The sequence below is a fragment of the Podarcis vaucheri genome, assembly GCF_965113315.1.
Source record: "Podarcis vaucheri genome assembly, chromosome: 3".
In the NCBI taxonomy this organism is placed as follows: domain Eukaryota; kingdom Metazoa; phylum Chordata; class Lepidosauria; order Squamata; family Lacertidae; genus Podarcis; species Podarcis vaucheri.
In genome coordinates, this window is record NC_138761.1 from 25,913,171 (window position 1) to 25,929,747 (window position 16,577).

The 16,577-nt window shown below is 39.4% G+C and overlaps 1 protein-coding gene across 3 annotated transcripts in view; it reads right to left on the bottom strand.

Annotated features, from left to right (window-relative positions):
- UBR2 (ubiquitin protein ligase E3 component n-recognin 2) overlaps positions 1 to 16,577 on the bottom strand; it is a 55,361-nt gene that overhangs the window by 23,030 nt on the left and 15,754 nt on the right. For 2 of the 3 annotated variants that reach the window (XM_082217232.1, XM_082217234.1), the window contains exons 9-24: positions 16,076 to 16,183; positions 14,829 to 14,917; positions 13,190 to 13,288; positions 11,662 to 11,825; positions 11,475 to 11,574; positions 11,077 to 11,205; positions 9,140 to 9,323; positions 7,804 to 7,865; positions 6,616 to 6,726; positions 5,619 to 5,684; positions 4,724 to 4,846; positions 4,152 to 4,215; positions 3,002 to 3,126; positions 1,991 to 2,043; positions 851 to 953; positions 97 to 145 (exon numbers count right to left, since the gene is read on the bottom strand). In XM_082217232.1, coding sequence (XP_082073358.1) covers positions 97 to 145; positions 851 to 953; positions 1,991 to 2,043; positions 3,002 to 3,126; positions 4,152 to 4,215; positions 4,724 to 4,846; positions 5,619 to 5,684; positions 6,616 to 6,726; positions 7,804 to 7,865; positions 9,140 to 9,323; positions 11,077 to 11,205; positions 11,475 to 11,574; positions 11,662 to 11,825; positions 13,190 to 13,288; positions 14,829 to 14,917; positions 16,076 to 16,183 — 1,629 coding nt within the window. Of the gene's footprint in view, positions 1 to 96; positions 146 to 850; positions 954 to 1,990; positions 2,044 to 3,001; positions 3,127 to 4,151; positions 4,216 to 4,723; positions 4,847 to 5,618; positions 5,685 to 6,615; positions 6,727 to 7,803; positions 7,866 to 9,139; positions 9,324 to 11,076; positions 11,206 to 11,474; positions 11,575 to 11,661; positions 11,826 to 13,189; positions 13,289 to 13,357; positions 13,457 to 14,828; positions 14,918 to 16,075; positions 16,184 to 16,577 lie in introns of all 3 variants that reach the window. The other variant, XM_082217233.1, reaches the window with a different exon arrangement.

The following is a 16,577-nucleotide window of genomic DNA, read 5'->3' on the forward strand; positions in this document are numbered from 1 at the left end:
TATCTTGAATTAAGCTCAGCGCCAACTTAATTTTTGATGACATTTTAAAAAGCAGAGACAATTGAGGATATCCTCATACACTAGCAAGACAGGTACCTGTATCTTCCCGGTTTTGTCGCCTTATTTTCCTTTGGGCTTCCTCCGCCTTATAAAAAAAAGAAATATGTATATTTTTAATTTTCCAAACGCTGAAGGCAACAATATTATTTCTGCAAAATTAACAGACACTGCCATTTACTGTCCTCTTCTATTTTTCTGCATTACATTGAGTGCTACAATAATCCTGCAGCTCTGACTCAGGCTTCATTGTTATAAAAGACTGATTTGTAATCAGTTTTGTTTATTTTTGTAGCAGGCCTGTTTACATCCGGGTTTTTACATTTTGTTGCCCGGCATGAATTCCAAGAAGTAGTGATAGGTAATGCAAGAAGCTTTATCTTTTGATATTTCCCAGTATTACTTTCAAGGTTTTCCTGGTAACAGAAATGTGGTTCAGCCAAAACTCAATGCCAGGTCACTGGCAGATCAAACAATATCAGATTATTTGGTCATATCAGATGGATCAACAGGAATCCAAAAGTGCTTGTATGGGTTAGGTTTTCCAACCCACACCTTTATATTTTCAATTCCCTTTTCCAGTTAAATGCAGAAGTCTGAAGGAAATGGGATGGAAGGGGCAATAAGAAAAACAAAGGAGGATTGGGCAAAAGCATCACATAGGCAAAGGAACTTCATTAAGGAGTTAGGTAGACTTAGCATGCTAGGAGGAACTGAATGAGAAAGAGGGCAATACAGCTGGTTGAAAAGCTCAGGCGGAGAATGTTACAATTTATTTATATTTCATTGTTACCTTGGATTGCTCTGCCCTTGAAAAATGATAGAAATATAAATTGAAGTATTTAGCACATTCTGGTTTCAGCTCATACAATCCTCTGCCTGTTAGTCCTGGTTTCCTAAAACACAAACAGAACACTTAGAATTCACACCTTAATAACTGAACATTGCTTCTAAAAAGGTTCCATGTATATGAAATAGCAAGCCCTTTGAAAACTCAAGAACGAGGGATACTAGCCTATTCAGGCCTTGCCTTATCCTTTTAACTACTGCACTAGAAGCAACAGTAGTACTCTCTTAAGGGATTCATATACAGTTTCTTTCTGGTAGGTGTGTAGGCAAGAAGAGAGACAGCTATTGTTTCCCTTTACAGTACTCCTTTCTTCCTTCCTTCCTTCTTGCTTTTTATTTCCTTCTATATAACAAAGAGTCCTGTAGCATCTTAAAAATGAACAAACTTATTATGGCAGAAACCTTTGAGGATTAGAGGTCCACGTCATCAGAAGAATAGTGCATCTGATGACATGGATTTTAATCCACAAAAGTTTAGACCATAATTAATTGGTTAGCTTTTAATTTTAATTTTTACTGCAAAAGGCTAACATGGCACACCCTTTTGAAGTTTTTTTGTATGTATTTTTTTTTAGCAAAATCCATTGATGCCCACTTGCTTGTATAATTAAAATCTGCTTCTGCTGTTAGTTTCTCATCTCCCTTCCCCAGCCCTCATTCACCCCCAAAATATGTTCAAGGGAAACCCCACTTGCCAGAAAGAGAAACCCTGAGGTGGGAGCAGATAGTATCTGTGGCTATGTTGGGTGTCACCTTTCTTTCACAAATTTGTATATACATTATTATTTTTTTTAAAAAAGAAGGGTTTGTTTGTCAACAACTACTTTTGGCAAACAGTGTTCCTATACACCTTGTCAGATTTGCCAGTATGTAGGTTGCAAACAGTTCATTCAAAGAATTTACTGTCTTATGAATGCAGTTAAGAATAGCCTTCAGCAATCTGTTGCATCATGATGTATTTGTAAATTGTGTAACCCATCCTGGTAAATCATTATGAAGAAACTGAAAAAAACAAACAAACAAGAAGGCTATGCTTTGTTGTTATTTTACACATTTAGAAAGACGATTGCAGAGAGGACATTACTTGAAACAGGCAACTGCTTCGATCACACTTTCCATTCCAGTCTCCTTGTTCTCCTGAATAATTTAAAAAAGGAACAGAAAATCACTGGATATGCCTATGATTAGCAACTACTTCCCAACTATTTCCACTAGAACACTGGTATATCTATAATCATCATCAAAATTTATCAATCTGAAAGGATACTTTGGTCCTATCTCAGGAAGAAGAAGAAGAAGAAGAAGAAGAAGAAGAAGAAGAAGAAGAGGAGGAGGAGGAGGAGGAGGAGTTTGGATTTGATATCCCGCCTTTCACTCCCTTTAAGGAGTCTCAAAGCGGCTATCATTCTCCTTTCCCTTCCTCCCCCACAACACACACTCTGTGAGGTGAGTGGGGCTGAGAGACTTCAAAGAAGTGTGACTGGCCCAAGGTCACCCAGCAGCTGCATGTGGAGGAGCGGAGACGCGAACCCGGTTCCCCAGATTACATGACTACCGCTCTTAACCACTACACCACACTGGCTCATGCTCTCTATCCTAACTTGCAAATGTGGTGGGATACCATAATTTCTGCTCTGGTTGCCCACTTTCCTGTTGTTTGACCTTCCACAGCAGCTATAGCTCACCGCTATATATATTAACCTGTTAGGATGCAGCAATGCAGATACAAAACAATTTGACGACTAGCTCTATCCATGTTTCTGCACACACCCCTCACCAAACATCCATTTTCCCCTCACAGCGCTGGAAGCTCTCTCACCACATCTGCACTCCCAACGGCAGCAAAATGACTTCAAGTTGCTAAGAAAGTTTAACATACAGTATTGACAGATTTCTAGGCAGCATTAAATTGTGGGAAAGAGTCAAAGAGGAACACAAAAGCCTATTGGCTGGAAAGATATTGTTTTCCCATAAGAACAATTTTCTCTACGCCTGCCATGAAAACTGAACCTCTCCTCCCATCTCCACAGAAGCCAATCACAATTCCAAAAGTTCTTTCATCCACTGCATTGAATGTATTTTTAGTGATTCTTACATCTTCAGGCAATGCTTTTACTAATTCACTGTGTGCCATGGGTCTGATGCTCAGTTGATGGATGATCTCCCTCTTGATTTCATCTGTAGCAGTGACTTGTCCAACACCAGGGATAAATCTCTCTCCTGCAAAATAAATCCATAATTACAGCAAACAGGGATCAATTCCTTTTATTAATCATTCATGTATTATGTTTTCTGCCTGGCTGGATAAAGACACATTAAGCCACTATGGAGATTATGCACAGAAGAAAAGAAAGCACGGCTGGTGTACCGTGGCAATCCAGACATTGAAAAATGCTGCAGACAAGGGCTTGCTGAAAGCAAAAGCAATGTATCTAAGCTTACCATACTGGCAGGGTGGGCTGATGACAGAGCAAACACCAGAGTGGTGAAGAACACCAAGGGAGTGCTCCATAGTGACTGACACGTCAGGCTTGTAATCAGAAGGAATTATTTACCCAGAAAGCAAATCCCTTTTAGTTCTTCCCATTGCCAAATCAACTTTTAAAAAGATGCCTAGCACAGAAGTCCTTGGAGCTAATTGTCTCCAATTTGACATTCATCTTACCAAAGGACACTTCCCCTGGGTCTCCAATTTTTAGAGCAATTGCCCACAAACCACTAGGGAAGGTTAAGTTAGGGGTGTGGTTTTTTTTGCATACCCTAAAACTGTAATGGCTACCCCTGCAAGTAAACTTCTTCAGCTGAGCTTATGAAGCTTGGCACAATATTTGCCTTCTAAATGGGTGACGTGTCTACAAATTTCTTTCAATTCCACCCAAAAATAGTTAAGACATTTTCATAATTTTTTTTATAGTACCCAACATGAAAGCTCCTAAACCTATTTCCTGTAATTCAGTGGGTATCATATTCTCTGGAGGGTGCCTGTAAATTTCACCTAGTTCTGTCAAATAGAAAGAAGTGAAAGCCATTTTTTCATTTCCCACTAGTGAACAGCAGAGGAATGGAGCAGGTCTCAGGTGGAACTTAGCTGAACTGGCCAGCTACAAATTGCTTCAGGTTAAGGCAAAATGATTTCTGAAGGGCTGAATTGGGATCCAAACCATTATTTTGTGGTCAGTGCACACTCCTGGTTTCCAAACCCATTCAATCCATAACACATAAACTGAAATAGACAACAAACTTACCAACAATAATTATAATTAGGTACAACATTTCTTCAATAAGTGTATTATTTTGTTGAACCACATCCTGAAAGAAAAGGAAGGATATATTCAGTGGCCTGGTTTACACAGAATATTCAGCCGTGACTGTATAGGCAAAGTATAGTTCGTCTGAACATCCAAACCCAGCCCAGCAGACTAACCATAGTTCATTTTCTGGTAAGCATGACACAAAACCATACGCACTATGATTTGACTCTATGTCTGAATGGAACAGTCTTGCTTAATCAAACTTCGCTTGGTTATACCACTCCAGACATGTGTCAAGCTATAGAAGCACGAGGCAAGAAGAGATGGAAAACAAACCAAGTTTGGAGAAACCAGTCACAATTGGTTTGCTTGTCTATAGCAGAACTTGTGGTTTGTTTAACAAACCAAAGTATAGCATTATATGTGAATGCAGTCATTGTATGAGGAAAACTTTTACAAATATGTTATAGATTTCTTATTATAAAATAAGTCTAATGTACAGTAATCCATTTGCAGCATTTGTTGTTAAAAAAATGATGCATAACTTTCAACAGCTCATAGCTTACCTTATTGGAGTTTTCAGAACTGAATCTTTTGCCATAATCTGGAGTACTAAATATCTGATAAAGTTCAAAGCGACTCAACATTATCATCAGGAAGTGATTTGGATCCATCATGGATGCACCTGTCTAATGAAATTTTAAATGTATTTATTACATTGACTAGGTGAAAATAAGAAATGTTTCTGCCTTTTAAAAATAAGCTTTCCATGCTTGTTTTGGAAACATGGATACTATAGTGTGACAAACTATGCAATGCTGGAAATATTCCTTAATTTATGAACGCAAATCTTCATTAGACTTTGCCTAGGAAGCAACACAGGATTTAACAAAACAGCCCTTTTTATTTTTGTCCATTTTAAGAATAAGTAGCAACATTGATAAATGCCTTTTCAAAATTTTGTAGTTTCGCTTATTACTGGTTCTGTTTATAATTTTTTCATATACAATGCGTTCATAACCCAAACATGGCAGCTCCCTTAGCTGAAAATACAATGAGAGACTTCTCCAAAGTGTGCAAATGGATTTTAGATGTAGGTGCAAGCAAGAGGAGAAGTCGCAGAAAACCATACACCTTTACATACAGGTATGTGAGGATTTTTACTGAAGCATCAAGCCTCAGGTTCAGGACATGCTGAGTTTGAAACCAAGTAGAGAAACAAAATATGCATCTAGGCATAAAACACTACGATACTGGGGATCCTGCAGCCACCTAAACAGAACCTAAATAATAATTTTTTTTCTAAACATCTCAAAACAAATATGAAAATAAGAGAAAGCAGCCTAAGGAACCACATTTCTAAAGAAAGCAATCAGGGTAGTGACATCTCAGGGTCCTTTAAACAACCATATTCAGGCAACAGGAAAGAGCACACATACATCAAAATGACATTAATGTTACCTGAAGCATCACTATATCTTTGTCAAACATCTCTCTTCTGCATTTCACATTATGATAGTAGTATATCTGTGGAGGAGCAAAGATAAGTTTTTCATAACTGAATAGGTAATTCATATGAAATACAAGATACGGATCAGAAAGAGATATGCATAACCAGAATGAACCTGAATAAAGCCTTTCACGCTCACCCCAACCTCCCCTCTCCTTCTGCCACACAGCTGGGAGAAGAACTTCTGCTGGATTTACTTCCAATTTTCGTAAATCTCATCTTGTAATTACCGTAGATACAAGCCATGGTTTAAAGCAGGGGTCGGCAACATATGGCCCATGGGCTGGATGCGGCCCACAAAGACCGTTTTACCAGCCCACAAGCTGCCCCTGAACCGAGCCGCCCACTTGGCAAGTCCCCTGCGTGCTGCGCTAAACCGGTGCAGTGCGGCAACTCGCTGAGTGGCGCCAGAAATCGCATCTGCGCACGCACAGATACCAGAAATCGCGTCTGGGCATGCCAATGTTTGCTGCATTCCCAACTTGCTGATCAGGAACTTGTGGGTCTAGCATAAGTTGCCTGCAGCTTATTTAGTATTTTACTACTTTTAAAAAAAACACCCTTAGGATGAAAAATGATTATATCTATTTGTAATGTTTATATACATAAACAGATCTTGCATGACAGTTTACAGGAACATAGAACTTTAACTTTCTTGTTCATTGTACATACAGGGTGGAACAAGAAACCACAAGTTCAGATTGACTTGCTTCTTGGTAAACATGTTTAGCAACCATACGAGGACAGAAATATTTGAAGACCCAGGAAAAAAATGGGAGCACACAGTCCCGTCCCCCCATGTCTTTATCTCTCTAGGAAGCATAACACAAAGCTATGCTGTGAGCTACTGATCTAGGACAATTAACTCCTTATGCAATAGTATCTCAAATTGCCCCGTGACTCTCAGAGATATACAGAAAGAGGGGCAAATGAATGTTCAATACTTACTTGGTTAACAAGTGAGAACCCATTCCGCCTCCACATCCCAGCATGTACTTGAGCACATAGAACGAGACATCGCAGGGGATGTTCTATTAGCATAGGTGGACTAAGTTCACTCTGCATTAAGTGAACATAACACAAGAGAAAAAGCTTTAAACTTTCATCATGTTTGGTGAGGGCCCTGAAATATATTTATAAATAGAAAGAAAGCCCATTCTACCTCTTGGGGAAAAAACTGCAGGTGTTTGTACAAAACTAGTGGCCAGGAGGGTACCATTTGCACCATTTAGCTTCATTTCTCCCTAATCTTAGAATCATAGAATTGAAGAGTTGGAAGGGACCCAAAGGCTCTTCTGGTGCAACCCCCCCCCCCCCGCAATGCAGGGATGGCTTGTCATTTCAAATGACAAATTATTTTCCCAACAAGCCAAATTCAAAGTTTTATTATGAACTGCAATCTCTGGGTCACACATAATCACAAGCAGAGCTTAGAAGAAACTGAACGCTGCAGAATTTATCCTCCCAGTCATCCAAATGGAAGCGGGAGTGTAAGAGTACAAGCCTTGCTTGAGCTTATACCAGCTAAGGCATATAGCACTAAACCTGTGGACCTCCACATGCTGTTGGACTACAACTTCCATCAACAACAGCTTATATGGGTCAAGGATGAGAGTTGACAGGAAGAGGGGTTCAGCAACACCAGCAAGGAACCATGTTGACTACCCCTGGTTTTGTGTTATGTGCAAACACACTCATAGTCATCCCCTCCAGCTCTCTGGAGGGTATCACCCACTGATACCACCCTATAAACTGCTCCAGAGGCAGAACCCAGACCATATATTCACTGTATCCTTGGGACCTTAACCAGATTTAAGGCAACAAAACATGCTTTAACACTATCTCATTTCACCAGGGCTTACCTACCATTTGCTGTAGATCACTCCAGTCTCCCAAATAACAATTCTGATCTCCATATAACCCTCCACCAGTGCACTGAATGCTAGGCTACTCCAAAGGCATTCTGGCAGTTGTGGTTCTAGAAGTAAGTATTTAACCAACAGCTAAAGCAACTTTTCTCAAATACTGCTCCGTTTCTTCACCATTACCAGCAACACTTCTTTTTTGTACTCAAAGCAATTTTATTTATTTTTAAAATCTGAACCTCAGAGATACATTTATCTAAATATCACTCACCATTGGAAGCTGTTCTGGAAATTTGTATGCCACTTCACTTTTGCTCAGAAGCACATGCAAACCTATATTGAGAAAAGACAAAAAAAGGGAAGACTATTTTTTGCAATTTTTGCCACTCTGGGAACTACTGAGGTTGTCAAGCAAAGCTGAAAAGAACTAGAGCTTTACTAGGAAATGCAGTTTCTAACTCTGATATCTAGGACTTCAAAGTCACGCTCTGGAGTGGTCACCCCACCCACTTCCTACCACAAGTTGTTCTGGAGGGTCTTGCAAGCCCCACAGAGCCAAAAGGGCAAGAGGGAAAGCACTGTTGCTCAAATGGAAGCCTTTCTGCTATACTTCAGATAATAATATTTAATGCAGGGATAACCACTTGTTATCCCTTGTCAGGCTATTGTTAGTGAGCCCATTTGGATTGCCCACCTTTGGAGACCAATGGAGCCTGTTGGGTCATAAACTTAACAGCCTCTTACATGTGTCATATAATGCTTATTCCACACATGAAAGAAATCAATCTCAGTGTGGCAGAACCTACATTCTGGAGCCCCCTGCCCATTGATACAGGGCAGGCAACTTCACTGTTTTGTTTTTGCTGCCTGCTAAAAAATGATGTTTTTGAGCTATTTTTAAGAAAATTCGCCAAAATCTAGACTTCCGACACGGGTTGCCATATGTCCGGATTTCCCAGCAATTTCCGCCCAGACACTGCTTCCAATTGCTGTATTCCAGCTATGTCTGGGAGATTCCGGATGAATGGCAACCCTATGCTAAAAACTTTTGACATTTGAGCATTTGACGTCTTTTAATATGTAACTGTATATGTGTGTCTCATACTTTATTTATATTATTGAATTTTTTAGGTCAGTTTATATCTAACATCTGGTTTTATCAGTATCTTTAATCTATATTTTATATAAACTGGTTAGAGGCTTTGATGGTTGAGCAGTATACAAGTCCTGTTAATTAATGAAACAAACAAACAAATCCAATGGTATAATACAAGTTAACTTATTTGTCATGATCTGGTTCATTTCCAAAGATAATATGCACCAAATGAAAAGTAACCTTGTGCAGATATTAGTGATAGTCGAGTTTGGAAATATCCACAAACATGAAGTTGTTTCATGCAGATTGCAGGTTTATATCATAATCTTGTAGTGCACATAAAAAAATAAATAAAGCAGGGGTCTAGAGTTCATATGACTATGGAGAAATCATGATGACAGGAGTCAGCAAACAAACAAAAGTTTAGGAAAATATCTAATCTTTGAGTGAGCTTGTATAAACTGCTTTAAAAACAATCCAGCACAAAACCAACCAAATATGTAGTCCTTACCTGCAAGTAAACGAGAAACAGGGAGATGAATGCTAACTTTTTCCTGAGAAACACAGTATCTGATAGTCTCAACTGAGTGTCCACACATGTTGAGGTCAATCGGTTGCTCTCCATCAGTAAAACCACTGTGGCATTGCATCAATGTGGTCAAACTTTTCTTATAAGCTTCAATAAGCACTTTCTCCTATAAAAAAGATTGAATCTATTCAAAGAAAGTACGGCTCATCTACATAAAGTTACAGCATTATTTATTATTAAAATATACACATTAAGATAAAACCTAGCCCCAGTTTATTTGGTTGAATACAAAAAAGTATGATGTGTGGAATGAGTTTGCTCAGAATAATTCTGTGAAGACGTTACATGAAAAGGTATCTGGAGCTGTGTAATAGTAAGCAAAGGGATTACATTTCAAACATGGGGTATTGTGTAAACCAGTGCAAGCAGAAAAACATCTGTGTATTTCAGTTCATTTCATGCATAAAATGCTCTTCCACTAAGTTTAAAAGAAGCCTTTCCACATTTGAAAGAGGCGTTTTGCTTGCAGAAGGGAATCTTGTATTTTATCAATTTTCCTTTCCATACCACCAATTTAAAACCCTAAATGGTTTTGTAGTAGGGCAATTGATATTAAGATCCTCCTCAGAAGCCCTTCTTCATGTTCCCCACCCACAGGAGCTAAGGAAGGTGGCAACCCGAGACAGAATCCTTTCTGTTGTAGTACCCTAACTTTGGAATACTCCCTATTTTATTCCCCCAGGCCATTTCAATTTTTATGCTTTGAAAATTGTATGGCTTGGTTCTGAGATACTTCAGCTGCTCTGTTTATTTCTCTTGTTACAGAAGAAGAAGAAGAAGAAGAAGAAGAAGAAGAAGAAGAAGAGGAGGAGGAGTTTGGATTTGATATCCCGCCTTTCACTCCCCTTCAGGAGTCTCAAAGCGGCTAACATTCTCCTTTCCCTTCCTCCCCCACAACAAACACTCTGTGAGATGAGTGGGGCTGAGAGACTTCACAGAAGTGTGACTGGCCCAAGGTCACCCAGCAGCTGCATGTGGAGGAGCGGAGACGCGAACCCGGTTCCCCAGATTAGGAGACTACCGCTCTTAACCACTACACCACACTGGCTCTCGTATTTAAACTATTATTAGCTACTCAGAGAATCTTCAGTCTAAAGAGTGAGAAAAGAAAGGTCCTAAATAGATATTAAAATTAAAGCTTTCATTAGCATGCATCTTTACACCAATACTCAGTGCACTTAAAAAAAAAGTAATTGCGTTGAACCAAAGGTGAAGTGTTCCAGAAACTCTGCAGACGCCATCTTGGTAGTCAAGATTAATTGGTGGTGGTTGTAGCAATGAGATCATGTGCGTTTATTTTCACTTGCTTTGATATAAGCTAATTGGCTCGCTTTGATGTTATCCTTGAAGTGCTGGGCTCTGAGCCCAAAAAAGGGAACTATCTGCAAGATATGGGTATTTGCTATCTATGCCCTCATCTTGCCAGGTGGAGCGATGGGAAGTCCTGACCAAAGAGAAAGGCAACTAGATTCAAAGTATTTTATCATTTCTTATTCACAGGAGAAGCTGCAAAATTATGGGCATTGTTATGATCAGTCCTCCTTTTTAGATTAAGGACAGGGAAAAAATGGTTCAAACCAAGATGGCAACAGATAATTCTCATTATATCCCCCTTCCTTCTACCCCTTGAGATATAAAGTACTAGTCCAAGTCTCAGTTCTTTTTGCAACATGAAGTCTACAATCTAGTCTATTCCAATAATCATTACCTGAAAAACGTGCACAACGTTGGAGATCCCAATGGTTAAAGCAGTTTGGTTTCACTGATGCACACCACACTGTTTACAAGAACCTTAAGAAAATGCAGCTATTTTATTCATTCATATTAATCCAAACACATCTGAAGGAGGTACAACTTACATCTAAAGCGCACCAGTCCTGCATCATTGAGATGACATGGGTTAATTTCATCTGCAACGTGAATGCTGCTTCCCACTCTGGTTCCATTTCGATATGCTGCCCAACTTGGCGGGTTATTGGATCCATGCCCTTCAGAAATAGGAAAAAGCCAAATCATTTAGAAGAGAAGCATCAAAGCAACAAGGTAGGGTCAGTACTGAGACATAGCAAAGCTTGCCTAGTGATTGCCTACAGAGGGAACTGTATAAATATTTAGCTCTACTGAAATTGGGGCAACTGTAAAAAATAGATTTCGAAAGCCTAGCAATATTTTAACAGTAATATGAAGAGTCACCTATACCATCTCATTTGTTATTCCTTGATAAATATAAGTACCTTAAGAAGAAGAAACCACCTACCTGCATACACTTCAGTAACTCCAAGAAGACGTCAAAACCATCTAGAAATTTTTGCCTCAGATCATCAGACCACTCAACCGGTTTGCTTATCAACACATACCTGAAGTACAGCAGAAATAAGTTTTCAATCTGATTTTGGGCTATACATGTAAAAATATTTTCGTCTGATTAGGTATAAAACACTCACTTTAAATCCAGAATCAGGCTTTGGACTCGTCTGAATTTGAAAGCCTGTAGCGCAGTGTACCGTTCGAACTGAAATCTGCCCTGTATATCTCGATGTCTTAAGTGGTCCATAAATGTTGAGATGATAGTAGTCATGAGGTTCTCCTCTATTATTAACATTCGAGCCTATGTCAAAATAGATATTTAAAGGTTCGTTTCAATCGTGTCTGCTAATGACAGTGATAAGAGACTCAACTAACAGAAGAATGCTCAGGTGTATGGTTTTTATGTGTATATAAGGTAGTCCTATTTCTGTAGCAAAAGCAGTCTGAGCAGGAAAGCCAGTTACTAGGTGGGAGATCACCTGAGAATCCTCTGATCCTTGAAGGATAAAATAAAGGTAACTCCATGTCTATAGCTAGGAATTGTACTTTTAATGACTGACAGGGCTTTGTCTATCGCTCATATGAAAACAAGAGAGTCATAGAAGTATCAATTGGCATGATTTTTTGTTCTAAATCTCTATTACCCGCTTTGCATCACTTGGTTTTAATCAGATCTGTAAAAAGGTACCCAATTTGGGCAATATAACAATCTATTTAAATCTCAACCAAGATGTACATAGGATCTTTTACCAAAAAATAAATAAAATGTTTCAGTAACTGAGGCAAAATAAACTGTTGGCTTTAACCTTACACCAAAACATTACCCATATTTATTCAGTCTAACATATCTGAATCAGTTAACAGCCATAATTAGGTACTTTTCTCATTAAAAGGAGTACATTTTCTTCATACTATGTTCAGCACTTTATAATCTTCACTGGAAATTTTCAAGCAGTCACCTTAAATAGCTACACCCATAATTATGCTATTTCTATGGCACTGTAACCCTAATCCAATTTCAAAAGCATAGCACTGGAGCCCTACAGGTATACAGAGATCTTTGCACAACTAATTTTGCCTCATTCAATTCCACCTCCTCACTGGACTGAGATACAGAGTTGAAATATAAAAAGGACATTAACATGTGTCTCAAAGAGTGTCAGATCATATTCCCTATTATTGCCAAATGCCTCCAACACAAGCATGTTTCATGTATATTCATTCATTATGTTAATATTTCTAATTCCTCAGTGCATTACTAAAAGGAGAAACTGTTGCAGCCATACCTGTCACTGAAGTTCTCAACCGAATAAAATTTGTATGAATTAAAAGTATACTAAAGCACCAACCTAATGTCTTGCCCATTCCTTAAAGCACAGATCCTCTGGGGATAGGAATTCATCTATAAAACTATTATACTCTAGTTACTAATTTAACATAAATGAGTCTTGTGATCTAATACTATCACAGAAGTACTAGTAGGGAATCTCTTTCCCCTCCATTTCCTATTTTGGACTGTAATCTCCTTGTGGGTAGAGATCTGTATTTTATCCATGAAACTATGCAAGACTGATTACCTGTGTATAAAACAATAACAAAATATTAATGTTAGATCTGAGTGGGAGTTGGGGCAAAGAGAGTTTCAGTCAGCATTTAAGTACTTACAAGTGAAGGCACTGTGAATATCTGTACCGAAAGGTCAGCAATTGAGTACTCTCTGTCGTGGTCATCTTTCACATAATCATTCTGCAATCGCTCATAATTCTATTAAAGAAGGAGGCAAAAAAGGCAAAGGGTGCCAACTATCAGTTTAAAAAAGGAACCACTACTCACCAGAGTAGGCACAGTGAAGAGCTGAACAGAGAGAGCAGTCACCGACACTGGCCGCTCGTGATCATCCTCCATAAAATCTCTCTGCAGCTGCCGATAATTCTAAACAACAAGGGGGAAATTCACCTCTAATCTGCACTGACCAGATGTTCTAACTAAATTTAAAGCTGGCGATGGGAAGATTTTGTAGTAAAAACTGCATTTGTGCAGAAGCAGTGCAAACAAACTTGTAGTATCATCACAATTTACCAGACCATTAATAAGCACATTTATAGCAACAGTTACTTGTGTCCAGCAAAAGGAAGTCAGTTAGAAGTCGTCATAAGGAAATGCTATTGGGTTTAGCCAATATTTAGAGGTCATATTTAAGAATAATTCTTATTTTTCAGATTACATGGTTGACTACTCCAAGTTATTCGAAAATGACGCCTGACTTCATTCCACAACACAACAGCCCTCTTCAGACGATCTTTCAGGCGTCATAAACCACAGTTAGCGAGGAATGAGAGCTCATCCCTCCCCAAGCCATTTGCCAGTTTCAGCACAATGATTCCGGCTTGTATTAAGCCAGAGTTCACCATTACGCCTGGTTTAACCTTGGTTAACTGCTTTTTTATTTGGATTGTTAGGCACATCCAGCAAAAGTGGTAACATGTGCCATCCAAATCACATAGGAATATACATTTCCACATTTGGGCTGTGATCCAAAGCTTCCACATTGACTTTAATATTGAGGCCAGCTTTGTGCACACATCTAAACAGTACATGCAGATCTTCCCAAACATCAAGTCATCAGGCAGTCCTTTTGCATGTAGGAATACCATGTACAACCCAGAACTCCAAAATGCATAAGGAGCTTTTGGCACCAGGTTGTTACTATTTACTGCAGGCATGGCCAAACTTGGCCCTCCAGCTGTTTTGGGACTGGTCCTGTTAGCTAGGGATGATGGGAGTTGTAGTCCCAAAACAGCTGGGGGGCCAAGTTTGGCCATGCCTGATTTAGCGTAGCAATCTATGTGTTCCACTATGTGGTGCTGACCTTTAAAACCCTAAAAGCCTCATCCCAGTATACCTGAAGCAGCGTCTCCACCCCCATCGTTCAGCCCAGACACTGAGGTCCAGCAGTGAGGGCCTTCTGGCGGTTCCTTTCCTGTGAGAATTGAGGTTACAGAGAACCAGGCAGAAGGCCTTCTTGGTAGTGGCGCCCGCCCTGTGAAACACCCTCCCATCAGATGTCAAGAAATAAACAACTATCTGACTTTTAGAAGACATCTGAAGGCAGTCCTGTTTAGGGAAGTTTTTAGTGTTTGACGTGTTATTGTGCTTTTAATTTTCTGTTGGGAGCTGTTGGGAAACCCAGCCAGGTGGGCAGGGTGTAAGTAATAAATAATAATAATAATAATAATAATAATAATAATACCTGAAAAGTCACACTTTGCATTCTAAAGTAATTTTCATTAAGAAAGTTACTCACCCTTGCAAATCGGATAGCAAAGAGCTTCTTGTACTTCAAATCCATAAGTAGGCTGCTCATGAATAACTGATGGTACACACTTCTAGCTCCTGTTGTTGTTTAAAAAAAGAAAGATACATATCAATGTGGAGTACTATTATATTATAGCACCATCCAAATAACTTTAGAGCAATCATCAAGTTTTGACAATGTGCTGATGCAGAGACTGAAATAGTTAAATCATTTTGTTAAGTTGTCATGAAGATAAGGTGTCCTAACAACTTGAGTGGGGCTCACTCCCTATTAAGTGTGTTTAGGACTGCAGCCTTAAAAGACTTGTTTTACCAAAAAAAGCAACTCCAAGGGCCTTCTGGTGGTTCCCTCACTGCAAAAGGTGAGGTTACAGGGAACCAGGCAGAGGGCCTTCTCGGTAGTGGCAACTGCCTTGCGGAACGCCCTCCCTTCAGATGTCAAGGAAATAAACAACTATCTAACTTTTAGAAGACATCTGAAGGCAGCCCTGTTTTTAAGGATTGATGTTTTATCTTGCTTTTAGATTCAGGTAGGTAGCCGTGTTGGTCTGATGCAGTCGAAATATATTTAAAAATATATAAAAAATTGTCCAGTAGCACCTTAGAGACCAACTAAGTTTGTTCTTGGTATAAGCTTTCGTGTGCATGTACACTTCTTCAGATATCAAGATAACAATTTATCTTGTTTTTAATATTCTGTTGGGAGCCGCCCAGAGTGGTTGGTGAAACCCAGCCAGATGGACGGGGTATAAATAATAATCAATCAATCAATGTATTGTTTTTGTTGTTATGTAGCAGCAGCATCTTACACCAGCCATGTGGGAAGATGTCCAAAAGGGGGAAGCCTTGCACAGTACAGCACAGGAAGCATAGCAAGACGTGGCATAGCATTAAGAAGCACACACAGTCCACATCTCTGCTGCTCCAGAAATTTGGAGGTGTAGGTGCTTGTTTGGCAGAGACCAATGCCTCACTACTTCTAGCCTTGCTTCTTATGATATCCTGAGCAGCACTTTCCTCTTGACAGTGCCTTCCACCAAGACTGCAGTAAACCAGGAGTAAACTAAGATATATGAATTTCGTATCTGAGTACCTAAAGTCTGTGCCCATCCCTCTCATCACAGCTGCTTTTTGCTCTGATTTATCTAGGCTGCTCTAGCTGTGTGAAAGAAGATGCGTTCCCAGCAACCGGACTGTGGTGCAGGTAGATTCTTAAAACAAGAAGGAATAGCCCACCTTTCCAGAGTTTAGAATCGGACAGCATTAGTTTATCCACAAGAGAAGAGTTTTCTCCTTCTGGTCCCTCCTGTAAGCCAACTTGACACAATATTCTTCGAAGGCCATCTAATTAAGGAGAAACAATAATACGTGAACCAAAAGGATTAACTGGTTTGCTTTAATCATCCGTTTTGTGCATAAAACTCAGTTGTACGTAAGACATTTAAATCCCCAACATGCACATTCTTAAAATAGAAGGCATTCATCTTTATTTTGTGTGTACTACAGATATGCATGATCTTGCAGAATAGGCTGTCTCCAACATAGAAAGCTTAAGTGGTGTAAGGTCGTTAGAGGAGAATCATATTTAGAAAGCAGACAAGTGGGACCTGAAATTGCTCAGGGATAGGGATGACTTGCAGTCAGGAAATGGCATGGGACAAATATAAAACTCTCCCCACTTCAGGTGCCCTTGTGGCAGATTTTAGGAAAGGAAAAGGATGTTGGGAGATTCTTTCAG